We start from the raw sequence: 21,365 nt of genomic DNA on the forward strand, positions 1-21,365 counted from the left end.
AAAAATTTATTACATATTTTTATTTAAAAATTTTAAGAAATAATAATTTGACTGGATTGAAAATTTTCTAAAGATACATGTCAAAAGTAGGAATATCATTACGTCATACATTTTAAACCAGATTAACTTATAAAAATTATTAAAAAATGGGATTTTATATTATAGCCATCATTTTCATTAAAATATTTCATCTGCCTATCCAATCTCCACAAAAACTCATTTTAAACACTAAAAACATTATAAATATCACAAGGCTAAATCTAGAAAATTTATTGATATAAAATTTTGGTCACAACATGTGAACATGAGATGTGCTACATGTGACCTATATACTAATCTTATGAAAAAAGGTACTAAAAATCATATAATTTTGAATACTAATCTCGACTGAATATGAAAAATGCTTTAACTGCTAATCTTCACCAAATATCAAACGAAATCATTAGCAAAAAAATTAGAATTGGACTACAGAAATTTCCGACTAGCTAAAAACTGAATTGGACTAGGAAAATTTCCAACTGCTAATCAGGTATCATTCTATACAATATAGGGCCAGATGATAGAACTATAAGTTACTATCTGAGAATATAGGCATTGCCTTTATGTTTATGCAATTCGGTGTGCCTGATCATTTTGTTTAAAAATGTAGCTTTGGCCCCTCGTCATGGGTTATGGTTGTACTCATCAGCCATCCGATCCTCAAATTTGCTTGATATCTTACTGAAGTTGTTCATAATGGTGACATTCTCAAAGAGGGCGCTCTTTAACTTCCACAATGTATTCCAACTTTCAATCATCAATCAAGACCAGAATTTGAGATACCATTGATTTATGTAGCTGCCACTAAACTTCTGTCATAGGTTGGAAGATTCACCCGTGTCTTCGTTGCAGAACCCCCACCTGATTTTACAATTAGACATTAGTGAAATGTAAGTATTTTATGTGATCTAATATTCAACAGTAGGTGCCAATAAAACAGTAAATTCAACGTGGAAATTATGGAATTAATAGCGGACGGGAAATGACTATGCATTGAAGAATGGTGATATTAACCATTTTCAATTGTTACAAGACAACATAAAACGGAAAACCATGCATGGTGCTCTTTAGCTGGGTTATATATGGAAGTCCAAAATGACTGCAAATGTGTTTGTTTATTGTCATTACAATGCCAGGAAATACTTGCAGGAAACGCTTTATTGTATATATTTTTAAGGGCATGCTCGCGAATTTTTTAAGGAGGGAAGTAAAGGGATGTAAAGGTGCTTTCACTTGCATTCCATTTTTGGAGTGAAACTCTACTAAGGGAGTTTTTTAACATTGAATCCCTTAGGTTGGAGGTTCCGTCAACTTTCAAGAAAGTGGCGATAAAATGAGAAAACACGTGTACTTAAAACACACATCAATCCATCTTACTCACCATTATTCCTTTCAGATTTTTTTCTGCTGCGCCACAAAAGGCGAATAGGCGTGCCAGGAAATCCTGCATCTGTCCGAAGCTGCTTCTCCATATAACGCCGGTATGTCTCAGGAAAAAGTTTTGCATCATTAACAAAGAATACAAATGTCGGTGGTCTAATTGCTGCCTGCAAAGGTTAGATAAAACACAGTTAACATTGGCGCGAGAATAGTGCACAGCTTCTCAGTTATAACTTGAACAAAAATAAGTGTGATTTAGACCAATTTTATCTGTATATGATACATAAGATATTAAGATGCACAATTTGATATCAAGACAAAAAAAAAAGTACAGCATGAATATTTTAATTAAATTCAGCATGATAAGATGGCAAGTTTGAGGATACAGATGAAAATCGTCAGTGTGACAAATTTTAAGAAATTGGTCATAGGGCAATCTACACAACTACGCACAATTATGTATGGAGTGCTACAAGCAATCACAAAAAAGATGGGAATATATTTTTCAGCAACAAAATTTTCCTTGCCTAATATTTTTTTCGAAAATTGTTTTTTCCAAAACAAACTGGGGCCTTGGTTGCGTCTTAATTTACAATAATTTTAATTGATATGCTGCTTCCAAATATGCTACACATCCAGCTTTAATTGACATGTTAATTATAAAAATTTAAGTACTAAACATATTCTAAAAAGTACCAATTGTTAATAAGAAGTGTCATACTTTCTCAGTTGAGAAAATAGCAATGAACCATTGTTCCTTAAAATGTACCTGTGTGCAATAGAAAACACGTCCTCTTCTCCCACCTCGGGTCCTTGGAGGGGACTTGAATGCGAGAGCCTCCTGGACGACTTGATTTAGGATGGCGGTAGTTAGCCTTCTTGATCTTTCCTTCTCAACTGCACTAGCAGCAACAATAATTCTGTATAACACAAGGGATTAATATGTCATTTTCCACTTTATATCTCCCAAGTGATCCACAAAATCATGTGCTATATCGAAATCACCAACTGCGACCTCAAGGAAAATATAGACCCCCAAGTATACTAAAAATTATCAAAACTGTAAGGATGGCTATATGTATATATTACATAGGAAACTTCTCAGAGCCGGAAAAAAAACAAAGATAGGATCTGTATTTGTAAAATATTGTTTCGCTGCATCAACATTCTGATATTCTAAAGACAACAGATCATTTAAGAGAGAAAATCTACAAAACTATCTAGGTAAAGCCAATTACGAGTGCACTCAAGTCATATGATGGCTAATTAGATTCATCTCACTGCGGTTAGGAGCATGGGATCAATAATAGATAATAATTAGCCAAGATTGAACACCACAAAAACATACTTTTCAACACTACGCCCAACTATTGCAGTTGAATAAACTATAGGTGCCCAGTTAAGAAGACGGAGCTTCTCCCTAACATCCTGCTCATAGTACTTGGTAGTTTCCTGATTCTTGTTTGGGACTGTATCCCACTTGTTCACGACAATCAAGCAACCCTTACCTTCTCTTTCTATCCTTTCAGCAATCTTGAAATCCTAGAAAATTTGGCAAAAATTGCAGATCATAAATAATAATCTGGCGAAGAGTTTCAGATTTCCATGTAGTAACTTTCAGAGTCACATCTTTAAAAAAGTGATAAATAACATCGCACACCCAAAAATTTAGTTTTGAGGTTTGATCATAACAATAGTTGGCGAGAAATAAGATAATTTTATGCATTTTATGTATTAAGGAAGAAAAATGGCAAGTTACTTTTAGTGCAGAAAGACATTAAGTGTACTCAAGAATATATTTAAATTCTCTGAAACAACTTTAACCAGGTCTATAGATCTGGACTGGATGCCTGTTTGACTTGGCAGAAACAAATTAGCCATCTAAAACCTCAACTACATAATACACGGGAGAAACTACCTGCTCAGTTATACAAGCGAGAGCTTCTATTACAAGAGCCACGACATCAGAACGCCGAACAGCGCGAAATGCTCGGTTCACAGATAAAGCTTCTGTCGTGCTACCAGAAGATGCCACTGCTGCCCTCCTCCTAATTCCTGCTGTATCAATAAGTTTGAATTTCTGCGTAACAAAAAAACCTATTTTTTAAAACAAAGCCTGATGCAAAACAAGATCTCTGAATAAAATACTAACAAGTATGCAGCTTTTCACTGATTTGAAGTACAAGAGCTAGCCAAACATGAACAGAGATGTACAATAACATCTTCTAAGAAAAAACTTAGCTTTCTAAAGCAGTTTGACAAGAATCCAGATAAAGAATTGTGATTAAGAAGAATTGATTCCTAACCATTTCAGTGTATACTCCGTACAATTGCAATAAAGGTCGAACATCGAAACTATTTAGAGCTTGATATGATGCTTATCCCTAATTTTAATACCAATCATAGACTCCATCTCCCCAAAGCTTAGTATCCAAGGGTTAATTGATCAGTTGCACTCAGTTACTGGTAATATCTTCCTTGTGGTTTTTGACTGGTGAAAAACAATCCACCAGATGCAGGAGAGCATGAAGATGGGGGACAAAAATTCTTCTGAAGAAACATATGCAAAGATAAGTTACCCAACTCGATACATATACAGTGTCTGTTCCGACATAGAGTCCCAAAGATGAAAGGTTACTAAAAGCTAAAAGAGGACACTTGATCATTCCTAAATTTCTTCAAATCTGTACCTCTAAAAGGAAAAAAGCGTCAACGAAATTTACAGATACCGAGTACACTGTATGAATATTGGTCTTTACAGATGCCTAGCAAGTATTATCATTACTCGCTATTGAGTCCATACCAATATAAGTATATAACACTGTTCATGAATAGGAATCAGAAACTTTCACAAGACACATAACAAAGAAGAAATAGTGTTGGTCAGACCTGTCCATCAGGGCCAGTAAATTCTGTATCAATAGCATCTCGCGTCGTTCCACTAACTGGACTAACAATTGTTCTGTTCTCTCCAACCAAAGCATTTAAGATGCTACTTTTGCCAACATTAGGTCGGCCAACAATAGCGATTGCGGGAACATAATTTTCTTCTTCAGCTAGACTTTCTGGGTCCTGTAGACAATTAAAAATTAATAGTTATTTTCTTTTTCAATTGGACTGAATCATAACATGGCATGCCCGAAAAACTTATTCTTTAGCTACGTAAACAGTTTTAAAACTAGCAATCTCACATCAGGCAAGAAACTACTAAAGAAAAAGAATTTAAATCATCCCGTTCAATACAGCAAACGATATTTTCCAATTCAACTCAGCTTTTATAAAAATCCTGCCTTCCTAAATGATGCAATGTTTAAAGTGATACGCATATAATCAGCCTCCTTTCCAAAACGTCGAAATTTATGTAGTGTGTCTGTGAGTGCACAAGAACCCCCCCCCCCCCCCCCCCCAACCCCCCCACCCACAAAGGGTGTCACAAAAACAACAATCATTATTACAGGAGGATAGTCCATCGAAATTTGAAACTCGGCAACTTAGCGTACAAATGTCTTTTCATATTTATCTGGTATTATATTTATGAAAGTTGTTCCCTTAATCTTGTTTACAAAATCACAAACTTGTATACATGCCACCTTAACGAAGATTCAACAGTTATTAAGTGGTGTTGCATCAACTTAACTATTTTCATCTGCCTGCCCTAAACTAAGAATTCTAAAGAGCAGCAATGATCAAATTATTAATTGATCACTGATCAAAACAAAATATTATACTTCTTTTGCAACTTGGAAATATGGGGTACCTCAGTTTTTATCAGTCCTGAACAAACAAGATCAAGAAGTTCTCCGGTTCCTGTTCCAGATACAGCAGATATTGGAAGTGGAGTGAACCTAATCAGGTATAGCAGACGTGAAAGCACATCTCATCAAATTCAATATAGTTTCGATAAAGGATATGATTTACTTGTTAATACATCAATCCCAGTCTGGTTCTGAATACATATACTTATACTATGTATACACCCAACACACAAATCAGAGAACAAGAGGCATATCCCAGGTGAATATGCATGCTAAATGTTACTCCCTCTGTCCCATAATAAGAGTCGCTTTGACTTTTTACACGTAATTTGAGGTGTAAATAAAAACATACCTCTACATATTATTTTTCAAATTTTCTTTTTCTAAATAAAAATTTAACATCTATATTCTTATTCAGAAAAAGAAAATTTGAAAAATAATATGTAGAGGTATTTTTTTTACCTCAAATTACGTGTAAAAAGTCAAAGCGACTATTATCATGTGACGGAGGGAGTACTATGGTGCATTCCAGTTCATAAAAATCACGTCCAAGGAGTTTCTCTATGAATGCCCCTTTAAATCATAAACTTCTATTATTTGTTAAACAGTGATATGATATTTAAGTACTTATAAGCTATGCTACTCCGACTCTTCTGTTTAGGTAGCGGTAGCCATACCCGTATCCGGCACTTGGACACTACCGTGTCGGACCCTTTGACTGAAATGTGAACACCTAGACCAACTTCTAGACGACATATAAGTTGAATATACAATGCAAACCAAAAACTGAGCAGAAAGAAAGAAGAAAAAGTAGAAAACAAGCAGAGAAGATCCCTAATTTACAATTTTTTTAATATAATATTTTTTTTAGTCTAAATTTGAATGGTACTTTTCGTTAAGATATCAACTTAACATGATTATTTATTAATGTATTATGCCGTGTTCCCATACCCGTGACAAAACATAGGACAGTGCAATTTTGGATTTTTCGAGTATGACACTCGAATATGTGTCCATCTCACACTTCGTACCCGAATCAGAGTAACATAGCTTATAAGTCACAATACGTATAATGATCATTAACTAATGACATTTGAACCAAAAGAACAAGAAGTTACCAAATAAATATTTATCCAGATAAAAGAGGATTGAGGAATAAATGACTCACCCCAATGACCAAAACTCTGATGCTTGCATGACTCCTTTTTTTGGAGATTCACATTTGTTAACAGCGAGAATGACATACTTGTCAGAATAGTTCTTACGAAGCCAGTCCCCTATCTCCTCATCAGCTGCTGTTAGACCTGCCTGTTCAGAGTAGATTATTATGGCTGGGTACGCATGAGTCAAAGAGACTTACCAACCACATACAGAGGAACAATAAGCGTAGTACTGAAATAAATTGTTACCATCTTTCAATAATAAGACAGAATTATTGCACATAGCAAAAGGCAAACCACTAGAATATATGAATAAGTAGAATCCCATTTAGCAAGGGGAGGCAATATATTATGCAACAAACACAATAGTTAAAGCCTAAAGGCGGTGATATAATTATAGTACAACTGCTACAACATAGTAGACAATAACATTGAAAACAATTAGGCATTATGAAAAGGATAATAGATGATCCGGTATTGCTATATGGTCTAAAAAGTTGTCTGCCTACATACGCGGGATATCCACAGACCCATACTTGAAGAATTTGTGACACTGTTGACAAAAGAAAACTTGGATGTCTCACAGCTATACATAAAAGGCAGTGTCTCAAGATCTTGTACAGATTCCAGCCCTGCAGTCCAAATATTTTGGTAATACTCGCTCTCACTCCACCCTGATCTATACTATATTAATATTTGACCTTGCTCTACCATCATCGATATAACTTTAATATCAAGAATGGGTGCGTCTCCTTAGAGCTTCAAAATAGATTCCACAAAAAACATCTACACCTTCCTTCTTGGTGATAATGTTAACATTGTCTAAGGAAATAACACCAAGCTAAGGTTTTTTCCTTTCTTATTGCGGTTTGTTCCAGAATTGGATAGAAAAGATGGATTATGTTCCGCTTTTCTTACTACCCTAACTTGACACTGAAGTCAGTCTAATGCAAATATTTTAGTTAGCAAAAAGAAAAAAAGAAATAACACCAATTACTTTATTGACTGCCAAGTTTCTCTAATAATTGATTGCTTAGTAAGTGGTGGTGTTACTTATAGATCCTGCACATCCAATACATCCTTCACTAACAGTATCATGCAATGCTATAATATATTTTATATTTTATTATATTTATCATATCCTACAAATATTCAGCCTAAGGGATAATATGCTGCGATATGGTCCATGGTCGTCAATACCATATTAGAATTTGAAGAATGGCCAAGGATTTGAATCCCAGAACATACACAATTTATTTCCTTAATCCTCATGAAGATAGGATGCATGGGTCATAAGCTAGTATCTTTAATACTGATCAGATCAAACATCTTTAGCAGTTCAAATACAGGAGCTATTAACTGTTTTGTCCTAAAAATTTGGACCTCCTGTGTATTATAAGGATCAATTTTACATAAAAATATTAGATGATCATTTCATGAACTGGAGAACCACATGGTCGGCCAAGAAAATACGAAGCTTACATGAACTAAGGACAATTAGTCATATAAGACCATACCTGACCATCTACAACAAATATGATGACTGATGACTCTTCTACAGCTACAGTGGCCTGTCTTTCGATCATTGACGGCATCCTGGCAACAGCAGCCTCCCTGGATGCAAGTGGAATCCCCTCCATGCCAATGGTTGTTGAAATTGCTAAGTCCTTCATAACATCAGTCTGCAACTTCGAAACTGTGAGAACACCTCCAGTATCTATTACTAGGAATTCATAATCTCCCCAAAAAGATCTACCATACAAACGATCCCTCGTAACTCCAGGTTCGTCAACTACAATGGCCTTGTTTCCCTTCATAGAGCAAAGGTGGTACTTACTGATACAACTATATTTAAGGTACATGTGGGTGTGTGCATCTTAGTGTCTAATTCTTGAAGATTAAATAATTATATTAGAAGTGTTTAGTAAATTCAATACCCCAACAAGTCGGTTAAACAGTGCTGATTTGCCCACATTTGGCCTTCCAACAATTGCAACCTTCGGAAGAAGATGATCTGGGATCTGAATAAACATTGAAGGAGGTCAGGATCACAAAAATAGATCGACATAATCTTTACTACATTTACTTAAATATAACTATATAATTATAGAATAGCATTAACAGAGAAGAAGAAGCAGCAGTTGCATTGCTCAAAGTGAGATTAAACAGAGCTTCTCAGAGTAGCATATAATCCTCAGCAGTAACACAAGCCTGCGACTAAGAAGATTATACATAACTATATTCTAAATACTACCATTTAACATCTATTAAAGGGACAATATCATATTTATACATATATTTTACATTCATCACAAAGTTTAATTTAATGCTATAATTAAATACACTTAAATTAAGGATGTCTGATTTATGTATGGGGACTAAAAATTCAACACATTTCACAATCATACTAGATGTATGCCTAAGCTGATAGCAAAATGGGGTGTTTCAGCTAACGAGAATATTATACTATATTTAAAGCACGACTATTTTTCAGAGTATGGGTGTGCTCCTCTTATGAATTCCAAATCATGATAAGTCTTATTTCTAATTATCTCCAACTATAAAAAGAGAACATAGTTTTCAGTGTACAAGGGTGCTCCTCTTATGAATTCCAAATCATGATAAGTCTTATTTCTAATTATCTCTAACTATAACAAGAGAACATTATTTTTACACATCATGCATATGTTATTGTTATAAGATAGTTTTACTTTCTTTTGTCCTTATTATATTTATAGCAAAAGCATAGATATCGAAAAGTGATTAAGGCATAATAATGCTTTTCACAAGTAAATCAGAAGATGAAACATGAAAATTTGTATAAAGCATTCGATACAAATTCATTGCATCTAGCCTGTTCGCCGGGGGGGGGGGGGGGGGGGTGTTCTCATTATTAACTAATCACAAATTGTTAGAAGCTTAAACTGCCCACTAATGTCGTGGCTTAAATTATGTTAATGGGCAAAGAAAGAAGCTGACTAACATTTTTAGTGGTGGTATCTCTACGTCTTTTTTGCCTAGCGCGAGTTTCCTTCTGATCACTTGTTCCATCATCTGATATCATAACAAGATTGTCAACTCAATAAGTTATGCACACAACGACAAAATATATCGCAAGTCTTTTTAGGTCACAGTCTTACAGATATATAGTCCTTCCAAAAAAGACTGTGCCATCATGTCCAAATTTCATATAAAAAATCAATCAAAACTTAAGTGCAAATTAACGGTGAAACATAGGCTAAATCATGAAAACATGTTGAAAGTTTAAAAAGAAGTTCTTGATTGAAACACATACTGAACAAGATATGGTACTAGATTGACCATCAGGACAGTCAAAATTATCATAAACCATTATAATTAAGAGATAATATAAATATAATGTGAAGAGACTTAAAGAGTTAAAGTAACTGTTAGTTAGCAAGTGGAGGAGATAGTCCTAATAAACAGAATAACTAATGAAGTAGCCACAATCGGATGCAGAGAAAGTTGGAAAAAAAAAAACGCAAGTATGATCCTTAGTAATTATAGGTGTCCACGAGAGCTTTTACATGTATATATAGGGGGGATCAAAGCCAGCAATAATTATGTTGTAATACGATTCATGAGATCTCTATAATTATTTAAGTTTTAAAGTTCATGATAGAAATTGAAAAGAAATTCAAGTTCAAGAAAGACATCATATTCAAAATTGGGATGAGTAAGCTTGCAGGTGTGAAAGAAATCTGGACAATAAAAAAATACGGCAAACTCTATTCTAAAAACTGATGCAGGACAGTATGAGCAAGTCCAAGAGTGTCCTAGTTGGAGCCCTAAATATAATATAAAAAATTATGTCCTAGTAGTTTAGGACATATTCTACCAACTTCAACTCCAACAATGTGCCTTATTTTCACTATATGTTTAATATTTTATTATTAAAAGTTCACTTTCATCATTAAAACATAATATAAAGTAGAGAGAGAAAGAGAGAGAGTGTTGGTAGGAATTTATTATAAAATATGGGATAGGGCAAGGAGAGAGTGCCTCAAAAATAGAGCTTGAAGGGGTTGTCCTAGTGATATAAGGCATCACTAGGACATTGTTGGAGCAACCTTTTTTATCAAATGCCCTAAATTTTAACTTAGGACATGATAATATAAAGCTTCTCTTGGACTTGCTCTAAGAACAAGTTTTAGCGCACAAATTATATAAATCCGAGAATAATCGATAGTATATTATTCCCAATAAAAGTATATAATCAAGTGTGTGTCAACCAGGTATATACCTGGAATGAAAACCCTAAGAGATAAAGCCCGAAACAAACGGGCAACAATAAATAAGACACAATCTAACAGTGCCTGATAAAATATATGGTTGCTCCGGCCTGGCGCATATAAATCTGCATGTTACTCGATAACATAGTCCACAAACAGTGCGAGATAGAAAAGTTATGACGAATAACACATTGACCGGTGCTTGTCATCAATTCACTATGTGCTTTAGCCTTTAAGTTAAGTTGTAACCACTAACCAGAATCTCTCTCTCTCTCTCTCTCTCTCGCCCCCCCCCCCCCCCCCTCCCTGGCTTTCAGTATGTGCTTTAAGTTATGTTGTAACCACCAACCAAAGTCTCTCTCTCTCTCTCGCCCGCCCTCCCCCTCCCTCCCTCCCTCCCTCCCTCCCTCTATCTTTATCTCTATCAGGTTGGCAGTATTTATAAGTGAATAATAAAAGTCAAGTAAAAGAAGAAGAAAGCATAAAATGATGAAGGTACCAATTAACAAATTTTGGGAGAGAGAGAGGGAGTAGTCTCTAGCAATCCTCTGGGCTTCTTGTTCCAGAGCTTCATATTCCAAATCATCAAACTCATCTTCAACCAATGATTCTCCTTCTCCTTCTTCTTCCCCTTCTCCTTCTCCTTCCACGGCGGTGGAGCTCCGGCGAAAAGAAGGGCGGTGGGTAGAGAGAGAGAAGGAGAGAGATGAAGAATGGGAGAGAGAAGTAGTACAGGGGAGTGAAATGGGTAGTGAGAGAAGACGAGAGGAAGGTGTAGTAGAATTCAAGGAGGAATGGAGAACAAGAGATGATAAAGCAACCCCAGTAGTTGACATTGTCGTCTCTCCCAGGGACTTGAATCAATTGGAGGGAGACTCGCACTTTTTTATTATCCTCTCCTGACCTCTTTTTGACGCCTTCAACCTTCCCAATTGCAAGTGAAATTGTAAAAAAGCCTCCGTATTACAGATTTACAGTTTGGATGCCAATTGAATAATGAATTACTTACACATGAATTACTTACACTAGAGGCCGTTTGTTTGTTACTTTAAAAAAAAAAGTGAAGTAGAAATTAAAAATTAATTAAAACTTATAAGTGATTAAAGTTTTTGGGAAAAAAATAGAAGTTATGAAACAAAAGATAGGAGTCCTCTCTTTTTATAGGTGCTTCTCGATTTTTTTACACAAATAGTACGAATAAGTGCTTCTAACTTAAAATTTCAGAATGGGAAGCCCCGCCCAAACACCCACTTAATATTAATATTTAGTCTATATTTTTATATGGACCTTTTTAATTTTAACTTCAAAATGGATAAAATAATAGTATATAGTAGGTGTTTGGCGGGGCTATTAAGCCCCGCTTCTGGACTTTTAAGTTGGAAGCACTTATTCGTACCGTTTGTGTAAAAAGTCGAGAAGCAATTATAAAAAGCTACGATTCTTAGCTTTTGTTTCATGACTTGTACTTTTTTGCCATACACTTTAATCACTTATAAGTCTTAACTAACTTTACTATGGACTTATCTTATTCAGACTTCATAAAATAAGGTTAATTCGCATCATTGCATTATCTAGTTTTATGATTGTTAGGGTATTTAATTGTTTTTTATGAACCTCCTTATTTGGATAGAAAAGTATAAAGTTTTCCCAAAGGCAGGATAACATCTATACTATATTATAATAAACCAACATGGGTATAATTTGTAGTACAAGGTTTTAGTTATATTTTTTTGGTTTGATACTCTCCTTTTGATACTACAAGTTTACAAATATGGAGTCTGTTATTTTTTTGGTTTGGTACTCTCCTTTTGGTACTACAACTCTACAAATGTGGAGTCTATTAGTATTATATTGTTAAACAATTTCAAATACTAAAAACACTCATAACAATTTATTATCATATAATATTTCATTAAAAAAATTATAATAATGTTATAAATAAAATTATAAATATACAATTTTGAATATCTTTTTTTAACAAGAACCTTCATATAACTTTTTTTAACTTTAAAGTGTTCTATTTCAATATAAACATGAACCATTACATAACCCTTTCTAACTCTAATCTTAAAAGTTATTGTTGTAAAAAAAAATCAAGATTACAAAATTACGTTGGAATTCGATTGATTAGATGAATCTTTCAAAGGTATTACACGATGGGGTATGTTTGGAAAAGATTTGAATTTTCTAATTTTTTTTATTTTTAAATCTACGTGTATAAATTCAGATTAAATGTACTAAAATTCTGACACACACACATATATTTATTAGGATTTGTCCATTTTCAAGTAATCGGGAGAAAATATAGTCAGTTGAATAATATAATTTAATTAAAATTCAATCCATTAATACTAAAACACTAATAAAATGAAGTGAAAATTTAAATTATAAATAATGAATTACGAATTATATACTCGTCCGTGCTTCGCATAGGTTAAAGGCTAGTAACGTTAATTCATAAAATTACGTTTTTTAATGTTAGGATTTCGAAGGGCGTTTGGTTCGGTGTATTAAAAAACTAGTATGAGTCTGAAATCAACCAAACTTATATCTCGTGTTTGGTTGGACTTTTTTTTATCGGTATACTTAGAATCACTAGATTATTAGATTTTGAACCCAAACCGAAAGATGGGTATGAGTATCATAGTGATTTTGTTTTTTATTCTTCGGAAAGATATTAATAATAATAAACAAATATTTATATGTACAAATAAATGTTCTTAATGATGATAAAAAAAATATTATGATTTTTTATTTGATAAAATAAAATAATTTATCAAATAACATAATTATATTTAAAATTAAATAGATTCATTTCAACACTCAACCGACGTGATATCGGAAGTAATATATTAACCATACCACCCTTACCCAATTCATGTTTCAATCCCATACCGCTTAACGAAACAAACAACCCCTAATTGTTTTTAGGGTTAATTATCAATTAGGTCACTTTTTACGCTAGAAAATATCAAGTGGATCACTCGAAAATTTTTGGTCTCATTCGAATAACTAAATTCATAAAAAATATCAAATAGATATCTCTAATATCTTTTCGAGAAGTAAACTTTATTTTTCATTGAGTTTCACACATTTTTCTTGACTGTTAGTATAATCAAATGGAAGCTTATGAATTCTAGTATTTATGATAATATATTCAGATTTTAATAAATTTAATTACCTTTTTTTAATTTTACAATTATTTTGTTTAATTTAAATCAAATAAATAGTAAAACAATTTCTTAAAATCTGAATATATTATCATAAATACTGGAATTCATAGCCTTTCATTTGATTTACTAACAGTCAAGAAAATGTGTAGAACTCAATGAAAAATAAAATTTACTTCTCGAAAAGATATTAGAGGTACATATTTGTAATTTTTTATGACTTTAATTATTCAAATGAGACCAAAATTTTCCGAGTGATCCACTTGATATTTTTTAACGTAAAAAGTGACATAGTTAATAATTAACCCATTGTTTTTCCATAAGCCTCCTTATTTGGGCAAACAAATATGCGATATAATGTTTGTGTGTTTTTAAAGAATTATAAACGTTAAATCATGTGTTGTTACAAAATGATATCTGGAATCATATTTTTCAAACATGATGTTTAAATTTTTATTTTTTCAAATTGTGATACAAAGAACAAACATCATATTATTTTTTTTAAACTACAAATATCATGTTATTTTAATTATAACTTAAGACGAAGAAATTATTATTTTTTTTTGACTAATATGACGTTTTTAACTATAACTTAAGGCGAAGAAATTATTATTATTATTTTGACTAATATAACATATAACCTTACAATTTAAATATACTGTCTTAAGATATTCTTCAAAGTGAGACAAAGTTGAACCTTTAAAGTGAGACAAAGTTGAACGAGCCGAACCAACCTAGGATAAACCGTTCACCACTGAACTATCCAATCTCGAAGAAATTATTGATCATAGTTGCTAAATACAGTTCATTTTTGCTTTGTGCAGTTCACAGAGATTACAAGTATACCCTTGCTAGATTAATAAATGCAGCCCTAGTTTTCTGTGCAGGTTAACAGGTGCAGTCCTAGTTTTTTGTGTAGATGAACAGGATTAATCCACGCAATCAATACATACCTGCACCAACTAACTAATACAATTAATCATCTTTTTTCAATCTTTAACTGATGCATGAATATTGTTTAATACATACATTCTTTTTATTTTATTCTAATCAATAATACATGCATGTTAATATATTCATGCATGTTAATAAATAGATTTGATCATACATATTCTATCTTTTCTATATAAAAAGAACTCATAAATTTCATTATTTTTGTTAACATATCAAGCATACACTATACTAACATATATATACAAACACTACGTACGGGTTAAAGGTGGCTATATTTTTCATACATCCTGAAGGTCGGAGGCTTATACTTTAGAACTACACATCGAGAAGCTCGCATCTTGTTGATGCTTGTCTATCTTGATTAAGGTACTAGTTCAGCATATATTATATTAATATAAGTTTTTTATATTACATAGATTGTTTACTAATAAAGTGATTCTGTTCTTTCGTGTTTACAGACAAATTGTTTCTATAATTATGGATGAAAAAGATGAAAAAGAAGATTATTCTAAAAAAGAAGAAAAAGAAGATTATTCTGTAAGTTTTACCTAATCATCTATTAATATATGTTAGATTATATTTAAATGTTGCTTATTCATTCTCAATTATAATCAAAAATAACTTAAAAACTTCTGAAGCTATATTAGGCCATATTTCATTTTCTTATATTATAACCTTTAGCTCGCCTAGGACTTTTAATATAACATGCAGTTGACCTAGAATATTTAATATGTATTAAAAATTTAGAAAGATAATTTTTATATATAATATTTATTCATATAATTTTTATTTGATTTTATATATAATTTTTATTATTAAAATATTTCACTTTATATATAATTAATCCACCTCTTTAATTTTTTATCGACCGGTTTAATTTTTTTTTTTTATTTTGTTCATTCTCATTTAATCACAACAATTTAAAATTTTGAAACTATATAACATAAAATATTAAAAAGTTGACACTAGTGTTTGACATAATATTTTAGTCAAATAAAAAATACTTGAGTTTTTTTATAATATAACCTTTAGTTGACGTAAAATCTTTAATATGTATTTCGAATTTAGAAAGTTAATTAGTATATATAATATTTATTTATATAATTTTTATTTGACTTTATATATAATTTTATCATTAAAATATTTGACTTTATATATAATGTTATCCACCTCTTTAATTTTTTATCGATGTGTTTAATTTTTTTATTTTGTTCATTCTCATTTAATCAAAACAAATTAAAATCACAATAACATAAAATATTAAAAACTTAACACTTGTGTTTGCATTAAAATATTAGTCAAAATAAAATACTTGAGTTTTTTATAATATAACTTTTAGGTGGCCTAGAATCTTTAATATGTATTAAAATTTAGAAAGATAATTTGTAAATCAAGTAGTACTGTTTCTTTATATTGAATGTTTGTGTGCACCTATAGTAGCTCTTGTGTATGTACATCATTAAAAAAAATATATATATGCTTAGAATATCAACTTATAGTATATAACATAAGCATCTTAGCCTAATCTCTCTAATAAAACTTTTGCAGTAGTCTCTCTCGAACAAATATATGCAATAGTAGTCTCAAACACACACACATATTTATTTTTGTTCATTCTTATTTAATCAAAACAAATTAAAATCACAATAACATAAAATATTAAAAACTTAACACTAGTGTTTGCTTTAAAATTTTAGTCAAAATAAAATACTTGAGTTTTTTATAATATAACTTTTAGGTGGTCTAGAATCTTTAATATGTATTAAAATTTAGAAAGATAATTTGTAAATCAAGTAGTACTGTTTCTTTATATTGAATGTTTGTGTGCAGTACCTGCAGTAGCTCTTGTGCATGGACATCATTAAAGAAAAAAATATGCTTAGAATATCAACTTATAATATATAATATTAGCATCTTAGCCTGATCTCTCTAATAAAACTTTTACAGTAGTCTCTCTCGAACAAATATATGCAATAGTAGTCTCAAACACACATACACCTGAATATTTATGTTATTATTGAAAATTGCAGGATGTATATTTTAATATTGATTCGAGCCCATTAGTGAATGTTGCTCACTTATTCGAGACAGATAAGTCATTTAATAGTCAACATGACTTGGAAACATATGTTAAAGATGTCGGGAAGAATAATAATATTGGCATAGTTGTTATTTCTTCTAGAGGAGGCCTAAGGCAAAGGACTGGGTGATGCCATTGTGTATCTCGGTTGTGAACGATCCTTACTTTATCGTAAACACAAAGATAATCAGAATAAACCTGAAGTTAAGAAGCGTATTACTGGAACTAAAAGGTGTAATTGTCCATTTCGTCTCAAGGGTAGGGAAAATTCAGGTGGAACATGGAACTTGTTTGTGATTGACGGGAATCACAATCACAACTTCCCTTCATATAAAGTGGGTCGTTCAATAATGAGCAGATTGTCTGAGGATGAGAAGATTAAAGTAAAGGAGATGACTCGAGCTCATGTGCCTCCCTCTCAGATTTTGATTTCTATAAAGAATGAAAATAAAGAGAATCTAACGACAATGAAACAAATGTACAACTACAGGCAAGCAATAAGAAAAGAGGATATGGAAGGTCGATCGGTTGTTCAACAACTTTTGAGTTGTTTGAGTAAAGAATCTTATTTCTACTCATATAGAGCTTCATGCACTACTGACATGGTTACTGATTTGTTTTTTTCAAATAAAAAGGCAGCTCAACTTCTGCGTCAGTTTTATTACGTGCTAATTATGGATTGCACATACAAGACAAATAAGTATAAAATGCCATTGCTACAGATAGTTGGATGTGTTCCAACCGGGAGAAATTTTGTTGTTGGATTGACATTCTTACAAGATGAGAAGAAAGACAGTTTTGAGTGGGCCCTTCGAAATGCAAGACTTCTTTTCGATCCAAATCATCTTCCAGAAGTCATCATAACCGATAGAGAATATGCCTTGATTCATGCAGTTGATGATGTCTTTTCTAGCAGTTATCATATGTTGTGCACACGGCATATCGCTAAAAATGTGGAAGCTAGGGCAAGAAATGAGACTAAGAATCATTTGTTTGCGCTTGGAGTTGTTGGTAATCGGAACAGAATGGTTTATGCTGAAACAGAAGCAGAATTTGAAGAAAGACTACAACATTTTAAAACGACTTATGTCAAACGTCCAAATCTACTCATGTACGTCGAAAATACATGGTTGTTTCATGTAAAAAAATTTGTGCACGCTTATACAAATAAGGTGTTGCACTTTGCAAATCGCACCACAAACAGGTATTAATTTTTCTTTACTATTATTTTGATTTTCGTAATCATAATATTTTATTGCGTTGTTTTCACTTGTTTTCTTTAACTATAGGGTTGAGAGTGCCCATAATGCGTTAAAGAGATTTTTGAAGACCTCGACAGGGAGCTTGGACACAATTTGGACAAGAGTGCATGCATTTTTAGAACTTCAAGAGAATGAAATTAAAGCTAGCTTTGTCAGATCTGCAAATAAAGATCTCCATATAACGGTGTTACATCTTCTGACTCAGTTGACCGGTAAAGTTTCTCATTTGGCCATTAAAAAGATTATGAATGAATATAATTGTCATGGAGTAGACAGTAACCCCGACACTTGTGGTTGTTATTTGCGAACTTCACACGGCCTCCCATGTGCACATGAGATGAGGTTATTAGATGAAGAAGGGAGGGGAATCAAGTTAAATAGCGTTCATGTGTTCTGGAGAACTCTTCATATGGAGGGTAGTACTTATTCTTCTGATGATCACCACACTCAATTTGAAGATGATGATAACACTTTGTGGTCTTATTTTTCTATAATGATGAAACAATCATCGGAGGTGAAGAAAATGTACATATCTCAACTAGAGAAGATGCTACATCCAAAAACAAATGTATTGGAAGAGCCTTCACATGATCGAAAAAGTAAAGGTCGCCCGACAACTAGAGGTTCCACAAAAAGAGATCCTTCATACTTTGAGCATGTTGAGAAAAAATTTCCAGCTTCTAAATCAGGTAATAAGCGTAAAGCTTCCACGAAGGAAGAACCTATTCCTTCAGAAATTCCAAAATTTCTTTTGACTTATATTCATGAATACGTAATTGTTTCTGCGGACGGTAATTGTGGATATAGATCTGTAGCTCATCAGATTTATGGGTCAGAGGACCAGTGGAGAAGAGTACGTACAGATCTGTATGATTTCATTGAGAGACGTTTAGATTTTTGGGCGAGAGTGTGGATCAAAAGTATAGATGAAGCATGGACTACATTACATAAGATTAACTATTGTGAAAGTTCGTGTCCAAGACAATATTGGATGTCTATGGATCAAATGGGTCCAGCAATTGCAACTATGTATAATGTGATTTTAGTTGTTTTAGACCAGATACAAATCGGTACTTTGACATATTTGCCATTGTATGCTCCAGAAGGCTCTACTAACCCGGAGAAATTAATTTGTGTTACATTTCTACGCAAATTTGATCACTTTGTTTCGGTATGTATATATATCCCTATGTAATATCTATCATGACTGAATTATTAACTCATATTATACTCTCCTAATATTGTATTCATTATTTTCAGGTCTCTTTGATCAATAATTGTCCAGTTCTGGCGATTGTTGGGTTTTGGTTCAAATTACATGAAGACTCTGTCAATGGATGGGATGCCCCTCTAAAAGCTAGAGTCGATGAATGGAACTTAATTCGTGGCTAAAAGTTTTATTTGTGTTTAATAGTGAATATTGTCACGTATTTTAATGTATTTTTAAATACATTGTTAAATATGAATTATTAATATGAATTATAAATGCATTTTAATGTGTTAAATGTTTCTTGTAAGTGAAAGGGATTTTTAATAATTTTTCTTGTAATATTAATTATTTTTCTTGTAATTAAATATTACTCTTGCACACAATTTTAAAATATATTGAATATTTATAAAAGTGAATGATTTTTTAATAGTCAATAATTATATTAATTCACAATAGTAAATATGCAAAACTAATTAGATTATTAAAAATATGATAATCATATTTTATAATATATTTTTGAAAAAAATACATGTTTTAGAATTAAAGCCTAAACATTTTAAAACTTAAAATTAAAAATGTTAGAAACTGTTGAAATATACACATCAATGCTGTGTAGCCTGTAGCGGAGTGGTGGACTGTGTAAATACTCCTGTAAACCTACCGAGACACTGACACATTGTAATCAACAAAGTACATTTATTAGGGTTTACACATTTAATAGGGTTAAAGGTTATACTTGTAATTTCTACGAACTGCACAGAGTAAAAATGAACTGTATTTAGCAACACCCTTATTGATAACACATTTTGGACAAGAGATATGTATGTGTTGAATATGGAAACGAACGATGGGACCACTCCAGACACAGCTAGTGGCATGGGAAGCAACCACTGTTATGGCAAATCCACCCTGAAGTCCAAACGTTAAAGCTACTGGCCACCACTATTCCGGGAAATCGACTCCAAACTTTTACAACTAGTACTAGCTTTCAGCTCAGGATAGTGGTACACAACTGTCACAAACACACACGAAATCCCCTTAAAGCCCCCTTTGATTTCATCTTTAAATCAAGCATTCAACTCCCCCAAAATCTCGCACACTCCACTGAAAACAGCCCGGCCTCTGCAAGATCTTCGATTAAATTCTGGTAAACGCGGCTGATAATAAGCAGCGAGACCCCAAAATAGACTCGGTCAAGGTCGTCATCGATGTCGGTAACACTTTAATTACTGTGTATAATAATGGCTATGGAGTCCCCTTCGTGATCCACAAGGAGGAGCAGTGTATGTGCCTGAATTGATCTTCGGACACTTGTTGACCAGGCCAGTAGTAATAATGATGATAATGAGAAGAAAACCACCGGGGGAGGAATGACTATGGGACTAAGCGGGCTAATATTTTCTCGACGGAGTTTGTTATCGAGACGACGGATGAGAATAGGTTGAAGAAGTATAAGCAGGTATGGTGGTGACTGCTTTTGGCTCGGTTGATTTGGTTTTTGTTTAGTTAGGACTTTTATTTTGGTTGATTTGTTTGATTAGGGCTTTTCGCTTTTGTGTCGATTGAGTTCTTTTTTTTGTTTAGTTATGTTTTTTTTTTGTCGATTTGGTTTATCTTTTTCTAGTCACGGCTATTGTGCTAATTGATTTATGTTTTGTTTATTTAGGAGTTTTATGTTGATTGATTTATTCTTTTGTTTAATTAGGGTTTTAGTTGCAACATCTTTGAATCACGTCAATATCGAGAACATTAGGTTAATTTTACTATATGTGGTGATTTGATATTTTAATGTTATGATGGTTTTCAGGATTCAGTATAAATTCTCATTTCGGACGGGTGGATTGAAATGTACAGGTGTTCTCAAAGAGTATGGGAAAGAAATTAGAACCCAATGTAATAGAGTGCAAGGAATCTGATATTTGGACCATGGTTTCAGTTAAGCCTGATTTAGCCAAATTTAATGACTCATTTGGAAGATGATGTTGTTGCCCTGACGAAGAAACGAGTGGTAAATATAGCAGGGTGTCTTGGGAGGTCTGTGAAGGTGGAATTAAATGGTGAGTGAGTTTCAGTAAAATCTTTCACTGATTATATTGATCTGT

At 32.7% G+C, this 21,365-nt stretch overlaps 2 protein-coding genes across 2 annotated transcripts; one reads left to right on the forward strand and one right to left on the reverse strand.

Annotated features, from left to right (window-relative positions):
• Nucleotides 1-388: 388 nt before the first annotated feature.
• LOC108202807 (uncharacterized) lies at nucleotides 389-11,517 on the reverse strand. Its single transcript, XM_017371343.2, has 12 exons — nucleotides 11,087-11,517; nucleotides 9,318-9,388; nucleotides 8,272-8,355; nucleotides 7,852-8,145; nucleotides 6,343-6,482; nucleotides 5,177-5,264; nucleotides 4,309-4,491; nucleotides 3,338-3,499; nucleotides 2,768-2,961; nucleotides 2,189-2,339; nucleotides 1,421-1,586; nucleotides 389-900 (listed from the first exon to the last, which is right to left on the reverse strand). Exons 1-12 carry the CDS (start codon nucleotides 11,421-11,423, stop codon nucleotides 830-832), a joined length of 1,941 nt encoding a protein of 646 aa, XP_017226832.1. The 5' UTR covers nucleotides 11,424-11,517; the 3' UTR covers nucleotides 389-829.
• Nucleotides 11,518-17,141: 5,624 nt separating this feature from the next.
• LOC108201362 (PKS-NRPS hybrid synthetase cheA-like) lies at nucleotides 17,142-19,445 on the forward strand. Its single transcript, XM_017369654.2, has 3 exons — nucleotides 17,142-17,995; nucleotides 18,081-19,224; nucleotides 19,314-19,445. The coding sequence occupies exons 1-3, from the start codon at nucleotides 17,142-17,144 to the stop codon at nucleotides 19,443-19,445; spliced, it is 2,130 nt and encodes a 709-aa protein (XP_017225143.2).
• Nucleotides 19,446-21,365: the final 1,920 nt, after the last annotated feature.

The sequence above is a fragment of the Daucus carota genome, chromosome 9 (genome assembly GCF_001625215.2).
Source record: "Daucus carota subsp. sativus chromosome 9, DH1 v3.0, whole genome shotgun sequence".
Lineage (NCBI taxonomy): Eukaryota > Viridiplantae > Streptophyta > Magnoliopsida > Apiales > Apiaceae > Daucus > Daucus carota.

Excerpts from the sequence above, each read along its gene's own strand:
- LOC108202807 (XM_017371343.2), bottom strand. The coding sequence starts at position 11,423 with ATGTCAACTACTGGGGTTGCTTTATCATCTCTTGTTCTCCATTCCTCC. Across the intron at positions 8,356-9,317 it reads GAGATACCACCACTAAAAAT|ATCCCAGATCATCTTCTTCC; the intron begins GTTAGTCAGCTT and ends ATGTTTATTCAG. Across the intron at positions 8,146-8,271 it reads TGTTTAACCGACTTGTTGGG|GGAAACAAGGCCATTGTAGT; the intron begins GTATTGAATTTA and ends TGCTCTATGAAG.
- LOC108201362 (XM_017369654.2), top strand. The coding sequence starts at position 17,142 with ATGAGCAGATTGTCTGAGGATGAGAAGATTAAAGTAAAGGAGATGACT. Across the intron at positions 17,996-18,080 it reads GCAAATCGCACCACAAACAG|GGTTGAGAGTGCCCATAATG; the intron begins GTATTAATTTTT and ends CTTTAACTATAG. Across the intron at positions 19,225-19,313 it reads AATTTGATCACTTTGTTTCG|GTCTCTTTGATCAATAATTG; the intron begins GTATGTATATAT and ends CATTATTTTCAG.